Source organism: Bison bison, unplaced genomic scaffold (genome assembly GCF_000754665.1).
Source record: "Bison bison bison isolate TAMUID 2011002044 unplaced genomic scaffold, Bison_UMD1.0 scf7180017864485, whole genome shotgun sequence".
NCBI classification, from domain to species: domain Eukaryota; kingdom Metazoa; phylum Chordata; class Mammalia; order Artiodactyla; family Bovidae; genus Bison; species Bison bison.
The window spans coordinates 940,839-951,314 of NW_011495045.1; the positions used below are offsets into that span (position 1 = coordinate 940,839).

The 10,476-nt window shown below is 39.7% G+C and overlaps 1 protein-coding gene across 1 annotated transcript in view; it reads left to right on the top strand.

Annotated features, from left to right (window-relative positions):
• The window catches only part of RAB39A (RAB39A, member RAS oncogene family), a 35,497-nt gene extending 25,438 nt beyond the window's left edge, over window positions 1-10,059 (top strand). Inside the window, exon 2 of the mRNA XM_010862829.1 lies at window positions 8,043-10,059. Within this exon, the coding sequence (XP_010861131.1) occupies window positions 8,043-8,469 (427 nt within the window). The 3' untranslated portion in view covers window positions 8,470-10,059. The remainder of the gene's footprint in view (window positions 1-8,042) is intronic.
• The last annotated feature ends 417 nt before the right edge of the window (window positions 10,060-10,476 follow it).

The following is a 10,476-nucleotide window of genomic DNA, read 5'->3' on the forward strand; positions in this document are numbered from 1 at the left end:
TGTATGGATGTGAGAGTTGGACTGTGAAAAAAGCTGAGTGCTGAAGAATTGATGCTTTTGAACTGTGGTGTTGGAGAAGACTCTTGAGAGTCCCTTGGACTGCAAGGAGATCCAACCAGTCCATTCTGAAGGAGATCAGCCCTGGGATTTCTTTGGAAGCAATGATGCTAAAGCTGAAACTCCAATACTTTGGCCACCTCATGCGAAGAGTTGACTCATTGGAAAAGACTCTGATGCTGGGAGGGATTGAGGGCAGGAGGAGAAGGGGACGACAGAGGATGAGATGGCTGGATGGCATCACCAACTCGATGGACATGAGTTTGAATAAACTCCGGTAGTTGGTGATGGACAGGGAGGCCTGGCGTGCTGCTATTCATGGGATCGCAAAGAGTCGGACACGACTGAACGGCTGAACTGAACTGAGACTTTAAGCCTCATTGTATGCTCATTGTTATATAGTAGCATGCTAAATGACATACCCACAGGTGCCATGAAAATTCCCAAACTGACCATAAAAGACCAAAAAGTGGGCAGTGGTCCAACTCCTGGAAATCCTTGTCCCTTCCCTGAAAGAATTGGAATAATCCTCCTACTTGTTAGCATAGGTAGTTACTCAGCCCATAAAAACTCCCCATTTATCAGGGCCTCTTGACTTTTTAGATGGCCCACACTTCGTCTCTGTAGTGTGTATCTCCCAGAATAAACTTGTTTTCACTTTACTATGGCTTACTCTTGAATTCTTCCCTGCCAAGGACACTTACTTGGTGGCCTGTCTCAGGGACTCACCTGAGACCTGGGACATGACTGTCCTCTTGTTCCCCATTTTCCTGCAGCAAAATAAGCCAGTCACAGAGGGACAAATATTGCATGATTCCACTTATATGAGGTATTTGCAGAAGTCAGACTCACAAATGCAGAAAGCAGAATGGTGGTTGTTAGGGGCTGGGCATGTGGGAGAGGGTAGGAAATAAGAAGTTACTATTCAATGAGCATGGAAGTATCAGTCATGCAGGATGAAAAAGTTCTAGAGAATCTGTTGTACAACATTGTGCTTATAGTTAACAATACTGTATACTTTAAAGTTGTTAAGAGAGTAAATCTTAAGTGTTTTTTACCACAATTTTTTTTTAATGAATGAATTTTGGCTTCATAAAACTATGTTGAAAGTTTATGTTTGTAACTTTGTTTTCCATCATTCTTTCCTACAAAATATCTGTAGCCTCTGTCAATCAGATCTTTGGTTGCCAGCAGCAAATCAATTTGAGGACTTTAATAAAAAACAAAAGCTACGGGTCGCAGAGCCTTGACAGGATAGCGGGGGACCAGGCTTGGAATGAACCCAAAGATCCCAGGGCGAGAACCATAAGAGGCTAGTGTGGTCCCCATGATAGTTGCCCCTTTTTTTGCCTTTTCACCCAATACCATAAGAAACCCTGAATGGACAGTTGGCAGTCTCAGCTACAAATTCAATAGAAGTGTCACGAGGTTCTCTAGTGAAAGCGTTTCTCCCTTGGATGCTAAAACCTTTATATCAGCAGAGTTCAGAGTCACAGAGATTAGAAGCAACAAAAAATGTTAGTGACTCATTAAGTGTAATTGTGAAAGGTACCATCACCCCACTTTTACCCTTTGTTTCCCATACCACAACATCTTTTTATGGGGAAAAAATCACTACCTACTATATTCCTCACTAGCTTAGAACATATACATCCTGAAGGATCATACTAAGATTTTACAGGGTGTCAACCCCTGGACATAAGCATAACCAAATCTTTTTTTTAATTGAAGTATAGTTGGTTTACAGTGTTGTGTTAGTTTCAGGTGTACAGCAAGTTGATTGAGTTTTTTATATGTGTGTGTGTGTGGTAGGGGGGAGGAGTTGTGTGTGTGTTCTTTTTCAGATTCTTTTCCACTTAGGTTATTGTAATGTGTATTGAATATTTTATTTATTTTTGGCTGTGCTGGGCCTTTGTTGCTTTGCCCAGGCTTTCTCTAGTCCTGGCAAGCAGGGGCTACTCTTTGTTGCAGCACACAGGCTCCTCATTGCAGTGGCTTCTCCTGTTGCCGAGCATAGGCTCTAGGTACCTGGGCTTCAGTAGTTGTAGCACGTGGGCTCAGTAGTTGTGGCACATGGGCTTGGTTGCTCCTCGGCATGTGGAATCTTCCTGGACCAGGGATCGAACCCATGTCCCCTGCATTAGCAGGCAGATTCTTATCCACTGTGCCACCAGGGAAGTTTATCTAAACAAATAGATAAACTTTTTGTTTATCTATTATACATATGTGTGTGTGTGTATCTGTTAACATAACTGGATCTTAATAACCCATTCCACAGTTTTATAGGTGTATGCCTCTAGGCGATTGTGACATAAGCTCATTGAATCTTACGGAATCAGCCCATTTCTTCCCGTTAACTGAAACCTTTTGGTCTGTAGCAAAGTGTGGGATATCATGACTCTGTATAAGGCATTCCATAAATTCATGGATGGTGGTGCTAGCATGGCTTGAGTCCACATTAAATGTCTTTTACAGTGAGAACATATCAGTGTCCCCTTTGTGATGGTTTTCCCAGGTAAGGTACCATATTCAAGATATCATTAACTGCTAGAAAATTGAGTATTAAGCTATTAAACTTGAGATATGAGAAAGTCTATGCTGAGCCCAGTCAGCTTGCTACCATGATCACTTTGAGTCCAAAATAGGATAAAAATACTGACTGATGAGTGTAGGACAGGACATTTTGTTTAGCCGATTATTAAGAACTCCTTCACAGAGGAGGCTTTTGGTAAATATTTTCATTGGATACAGTATTTGCATACTCAAGACCCATCCACACATCCCAAATATCCTTATTATCAATCTTCTGATTTTGTTTTTTCCAACATACCTAACCCTTAGCCTCTGTTCATGAATTGATGTAGGTCCTTAACATACATTTCTCCATCTCTTCCTCTGGTGAAAGTTCCTCATTATGGAGGATTTCTCCTTTGGAAGAAATGGAAGGATTTCTCCTTTCCACTATTGAGTGGAATTGACCGATACCAAGATATTATTTCAGAGAAGGCAATGGCGCCCCACTCCAGTACTCTTGCCTGGAAAATGCATGGATGGAGGAGCCTGGTGGGCTGCAGTCCATGGGGCCAACTGTAAGGCAGACTTGAATTTTTTTCCTCTTTGATTATAGGGGAAATCCACATAAGGCTGTAGGTTGAGAGGGTGTTGCAGAAGTAGACATGCTAGATGTGTGAGCCGTGTTGCTCCAGGTCTCCTCAGGTTCCACCCCTATTCCTGCCTGTATATATGACTTCTGTTTGATGACATAGTTCCTGCCTATGAATCAGAACACCTAGCTCTTGATGAGCACTCAGATTGCACAGACACCTGTTGTTTGTTAATCTCTATCAAAGCCAGGTTTTAAGCCAAGAACTATTTCTCAAAAGCATAATAGCTCTTGACAAAAAGGGCATGTCTGTATTCTAAAATGTCATGCCTGTAATTGTCCAGTGGAACCTTTCCCAGGCTTTCTTTAAATCATTTATTCATTCAATGAGACTTTCAAAGCCCAGAAGGAAATAGATATAAAATAACATGCAAAAGATGTTGTTGCTTAAAAAAAATTGTTACTCTTCATTCTTTACAAGTCTTGGATTCTTTACAGGAAGACCTATCTACCTAGTTCTTTTAGGGTTTATTCCCTGCCTCCTTAAAACACCTTTAAGACATTCTGAAGACCTAGGTGTCTCAACCCAAGAGAGGAACTTCCAGAGAAAGATAGATGCCCCCTCATCATCTCTGTAAGACCTGACTCTCAAGTTCTATTTTTCAATCTTGAGGCCTGTCTCTTCCCCTAAATAATTGACAGCAGGGATACCCAATTATTTTAGGGAAAACCCTACTTCTTAGGACAACTAATTCTGAATTTGAAGCCTAACTATATCAGAATTCTAAATCTAATATCTGGATACAAACTGGAGATCAAGTTATTATATTGAAAAAAGGCAGATGTCCTATTGAGGCCTTTTATTTCAACTAATTATTAATAAGGGCTGTTTTATAGAATATGTTACATATATTTTGCTATTATTTTATTCTATAGAATGATTTGCCAACTGCATTCCAAATATGTTTTCAAAATTAAATACACAGTGCTAGAATATATAGCATTTCCTACAGTGTAAGACATGCCTCTGCCCAATAGACAAGCATTTCAGTGTTGAGTTTTTTTAATTAATTAATTTGTTTTAATTGGAGGCTAATTACTTTACAGTATTGTGGTGGTTTTTGCCATACATTGATATGAGTCAGCCGCGGGTGCACATGTGTCCCCCAATCCTGAACAGTGTTGAGTTTTTAACCACAAAAGCATGTTGGTTTGGGCTTCTCTGGTGGCTCAAAGATAAAGAATCCACCTGCTCATGCAGGAGACATGGGTTCGATCCCTGACCCAGGAAGATCTCACATGCTGTAAAGCAACTAAGCCTACATGCCACAACTATTGAGCCTGTGCTCTGGAGCGCAAGAGCTGCAGCTTCTGAACTCCCATGCCTCAACTACTGAAGCCCTTGTACCCTAGAGTCCATGCTCAGCAACAAGATAAAGCCCCACAACAAGGAGCCCACGCACCGCTCCCGTCCCCACTTGCTGCAACTAGAGAAAGCCACGTGCAGGAACAAAAACCCAGCAGAGTTAAAAGTAAATAACAAAAATAAAAAAAAATTTAAAGGCATATTGTTTTAAATTACACTGTTAGGAAATTAATTGGCGAAGGGGGAGTAATACAGACTTGGTTCTGAGTAAGTGAAAGCTTTCAGTCTAATGTCAGCCTTATTTAGGTTTCCCTAAGACTCAGATGCTGGGAGGGATTGGGGGCAGGAGGAAAAGGGGACGACAGAGGATGAGATGGCTGGATGGCATCACTGACTCGATGGACGTGAGTCTCAGTGAACTCCGGGAGTTGGTGATGGACAGGGAGGCCTGGCATGCTGTGATTCATGGGGTCGCAAAGAGTCGGACACGACTGAGCGACTGAACTGAAGCCACTGTGTGCTAAGTCGCTTCAGTTGTGTTCGACTCTTTGAGACCCTGTGGACCTTGACCTGCCAGGCTCCACTGTCCATGGGATTGTCCAGGCAAGAATACTGGAGTAGATAGCCATTCCCTCCTCCAGGAGATCTTCCAGACCCAGAGATCAAACCCCTGTCTCTTAGGTATCCTGCAATGGCAGGTGGGTTCTTTACCACTAGCGCCACCTGGGGAGCCCTGCTGCTCTGCTGCTGCTGCTGCTGCTGCTAAGTCAGTTCAGTCGTGTCTGACTCTGTGCAACCCCATAGATGGCAGCCCACCAGGCTCCCCCGTCTCTGGGATTCTCCAGGCAAGAACACTGGAGTGGGTTGCCATTTCCTTCTCCAATGCATGAAAGTGAAAAGTGAAAGTGAAGTCGCTCAGTCGTGTCCGACTCTTAGCGACCCCATGGACTGCAGCCTACCAGGCTCCTCCGTCCATGGGATTTTCCAGGCAAGAGTACTGGAGTGGGGCGCCATTGCCTTCTCCCCTGCACATCTGCCTAAATTCCAGCATATATAGATGAGCAGTAAAACAATAACAAATTTGTTATCCCGCAAAATTAAAAAAGAACAGCAACAACTTAAATGAACTGCATTATTTATAGCCTGCCAGTGGTAATAGGAGTGTGCTTCCCAGGTTGCGCTAGTGGTAAAGAGCTCCCCTACAAATGCAGAAGTTGCAGGTTCAGTCCTTGGGTCTGGAAGATCCCCTGGAGAAGGGTATGGCAACCTACCCCAGTATTCTTGCCTGGAGAATCCAATGGACAGAGCAGCCAGGTGGACTGCAGTCCATAGGGTTACAAAGAGCTGGACATGACTGAAGCAACTTAGCACTCACACAATCATAGGGGGAGTTTTTTCTTACTGTCTCCAACTGTATGGTACAGTAGTCCTTGAAAGAGGTTTTTTTAAGCAGTCACTTAAGAGCCTCTCTATTAGGAATTCCAAGGAGAAGGGCAGGCAGGAGATATGCAGAAGGGAGGTAATCTTTCTTCAACAAATTGTACTTGTGGTATCCAGACACTGAACTGAGCTGTGATTTCAGCAATAAGGATAAAGAAGGTATGTAAAGTAACTGACACTTCACAAATATCTTTGGTGCCTCAGGCAAGTAACAGGAACACTTGCTTAAGGATGATCTAAATGCTTAAGATCACTGATAACTTGGGTAATTCCCTAACAGTGCAGTGTTTAGGACTCCATGCTTCCACTACAGGAGTCCCAGGTTTGATCCCTGGTCAGGGAACTAAGGACTTTCCAGGTGGCTCAAAGGTAAAAAATCTACCTGCCAAGCAGGAGATGCAGGCTCAGTCCCTGGATTGGGAAGATCCCCTGGAGAAGGAACTGGCAACCCACTCCAGTATTCTTGCCTGGGAAATCCCAAGGACAGAGGAGCCTGGCCAGGCCACAGTCCGCGGGGTTGCAAAGTCAGACACAACTTAACGACTAAACCACCACCACCACCAGGGAACTAAGATTCTGCAAGCCACGTGGCTTGACCAAAAAAAAAAAATAAATAATCACTGACAACTTGGAAGCTGAGACACTTACGTGATCTGTGGCTCATACAACATTTAACATGTTCCCTCTCCAATAAGATTAATTAATCCAATATAACAAATATTAAAGTACATCCATCACTTGTCAGGCAATTGTTAGATACATAGATGGAATATGTTTAGCCCTCAAGAAGGAACATATTTGTTGTTATGTCTTCATTAAGTAGAAGAAATACCAACAAATCCAATCAATACATTATGAAAATTGATAAATAATGGCAGTATGCCAAAGGTTCAATGGAGTTATTAGAGAAATACCTAAGAGAGGTAGAGGAGAAGACAGTGACAAGGAAGGCTTTTTATATGATAGGATTTTTTAACTGACGCTCTAAAGAAGAAATGGGAGTTTGCTAGGCAAAGAAAAATGTAGAAGACATTCTAGGTAGAGAAAACAACATACATAAAGGCAAAAAATATAAAATAGTATGGCCTTGCCATCTTGCCTCTTGATTTAGTCAGGAAACAAATGGCACGCTTGAAAGGTTAACTGCAAAGAGTTTAATGAAGATGACTATTTCCAGAAATGTGGGCCATGTCAAGGGCACCAACAAAGAATAGTGAAGCATTCAGTGGGAAGCTATAATGCCGTGGCCAGAAAGGGCAGGGAAAGGGAATGAGACTGCCAGAACCTGCTGAGAGGCAGAGGGACTACCCAACAGCAACCTCAGCAAGAAGCAGAAGAAAACAACCACTACGAAATCACAGCCTGGCAGAGAAAAAGGGAGGGGTAAACACCCTGTCCTCCCTTTCCTTCAGTCTCTAGCAGACCCCCCTCCTGCTAGCTGAACCCCACTGCAGGCCAGAGGCCAGAGGGGTTTGAGAAAGCTTCTGTAAAGGTTGGCTTTCTGAGGCCAGGAGAGCAGAGACTAGATCCGTAGAGGCCAACAATCATTAGTACATGCATCTCAGATTCATATCCTGTGTCTGAACAATTTCCTGCTTCTTGAACAGGTATAGCTAACCCAGGACTAAACCTCTAACTGAAGTGACAAGTTTGCCCTCGTTTCTTCTTCCTTAACTGACATAAGGAGTAGCTTGTTGACCTAAATGATAGGAAAAGAGTCTTAAGATCATTGTAACTTCTGCTCTGAACCAAAACTTTCTGTGTACATACTTTTAATCACAGTAATGTGATAATTATCCTATCGGATATTTAAAAATAAGTAATCCTGAGTGTGAGATGACATATAAGTGCTTATTTGTCTATCTAAAAATATCTACTTTAATATTGTCAGTGGATGAAACTGGCTTGCATATTAGTTTCATAGAATTTTTTTGTTCACTTGAGACACTTCATATTTGATTTATAAACTCTAGTTAAATCACATTTAAAGTATCTTCAGATTTTGTTATGGTGCTACATTGTTTGAAATAGAACAAGTTGTCCTCTTACAACCTTTTTTTTCTATTTATTTTTCAGATCAATAACTCGATCTTATTACCGCAACTCGGTTGGTGGATTTTTAGTATTTGACATTACTAACCGACGGTCTTTTGAACACGTGAAAGATTGGCTGGAAGAAGCAAAAATGCACGTACAGCCATTTCAGATTGTATTTCTGCTAGTGGGACATAAATGTGATTTAGCTTCACAACGTCAAGTTACACGGGAAGAAGCTGAAAAACTGTCAGCAGACTGTGGTATGAAGTATATAGAAACCTCAGCAAAAGATGCTACGAATGTTGAGGAATCCTTCACTATCTTGACAAGAGACATATATGAACTTATTAAAAGGGGAGAGATTTGTATTCAGGATGGCTGGGAAGGGGTTAAAAGTGGTTTTGTTCCAAATACTGTGCATTCTTCTGAGGAAGCAGTAAAGCCCAGGAAAGAGTGCTTCTGCTGACTTCAAACATGCCAAAGAATTAAGAACAGATTGGGTGTCATTTCAGAATAAATACCAACATTAACAACAGAATGATATGATGAAAGCATTTTAAAAAGTTATAAACCCACGCTAACGCTGTTTTGTAAGGTATTTAATTCAGAGCAATATGCTAACTTGTTAAACTACCAGATTGGTATTTTGCTAAATTATCAAGCAAAGCAGACAACATTTTCTGGAAACTGGAGTGTCTACATAATTGCCTTCATTCTCATTTTGTTAGCATATAACTGACCATAATATCCAAATATGTCAATATTACTCGTCTTTCTTGATAGTTTGAAATGGATGTTTTATGCACACATATAATCTATTGGAAAGATTTTATCAGGAATTACATTCTCTAGCATTAATTAATATTAAATAGTAAAGTGGATTTAAAAGTGCACTGTTCATTTACAAAGTAAACAATCTCAGAGTTATTAACTAGGCCTAAAATAACAATTTCTTGCTTAAGGTGGCAGGTTTGTAACCATTCTCTGAAATATTCTCCCTTAATTTTGCCTGAACATGAAAAGATAAGTTTTATATTAATTTTTATTCTCTGATTTATTGCTCCTGAAAATTTTATGTTTTATAGAGACATCTAAGGATCTCAGCAAAATATTTTATTATAAATATTTGTAAAAATCAAAATGAAGGATCACTATCAGCAAATGTTTTGTTTTTATAGTATACTGTCCTTAATAAAATAAGAAAAATGAATTCATATACTGATGACATTTTCAAAGAAAGTAAATCCAGTCTACCTTGAGTATTGTCAAAATTATCAATATAGGTAAGTGTAGAATATTTTTAATAATTGCTTTTTATGTTCAAGTGAATTTCCAAATTTCCCCATTTTCAATACAAGGGAAGTATAGAAAATATTTTTCTGGGCAAGAAAAATTGGCTAGATGTTTGAAATAGCATTCAAATTTTATTTTAAAATATCATCAGTAAAAATAAAAATAAAATAATGAGTTAAGGCTATAAGATAAGGTTTGAGTTTCCTAATTTTTAACTTGTTAATTAAATTCCCCTCCTGGAAGGGACATTTTTATGACAATGTCAAATATTTTATAATATACATTTCTATTCTGTTCTGTAAACCATTCTTGATCACAAAGAAACTGCTTTTTGGAATCATAAGGTCTTTACTGTTTAACTATAGTTGCTTCATTTGTTTGAAAACCAAATTTGTATAGTAGAAAGAATACTTAATGAGAAATCAGAAAACCTGGTTCTAAGCTTGCCTTTGCTTTCCAGTATTCACACATGAGTAAGTAACTTAACTTCTGTTAGTTTTCTCATCTGTAAAACAAGGCTAATGACTTCATTAATTGTATTTCATGGAATTATTTTGGGAATCCAGTGAATCATTTAGAAAAGCTTTGTAAGTGCAGAAAGAATTATACAAATGTGATATCAATATCAACTGCTGATGGGCATACTATTATACTTACAATGAATGAGAATTTGTACAATGGATGAGAATTTTTCCCATGTTCTTTTCCTTCCCTCCCACACAGAAGGAGCAAAGAAGGTATATGCTTTCATGGACCTGGTGCAGTTCTTGGTTTGATGTATTTCTGTAGACTGTTACCCTGAAACTCCACTCCTCTAAAGTGGAAATGATAGGCAAGAAAATCCGACGAGACTTATTTCAATCAAAAGTCATGTTTGAATGTGGTTTTTGTGCCTCTTTGAATGTTTAAATACTAGTACCTTTCTAGGTTAATGTAAGTATTTTTATAGTGCCTGTAGAGACTATAAATTATACCATCGCTATAATTTTTTGAATATATTGTCAATGTTTTCCTGATATCCTTGGGTTAATTTTACTTGAATAAGTTCAAACTATAACTGGCCAGATAAGACAATACTGTCACCCCTAATGTGAAGTAGTCTATTTTTATTGTTACAATTTAAAATCTTATAATTTTCATCAGTTCAAAGTAGCATAAACTCACATAGTGAATACTTAAC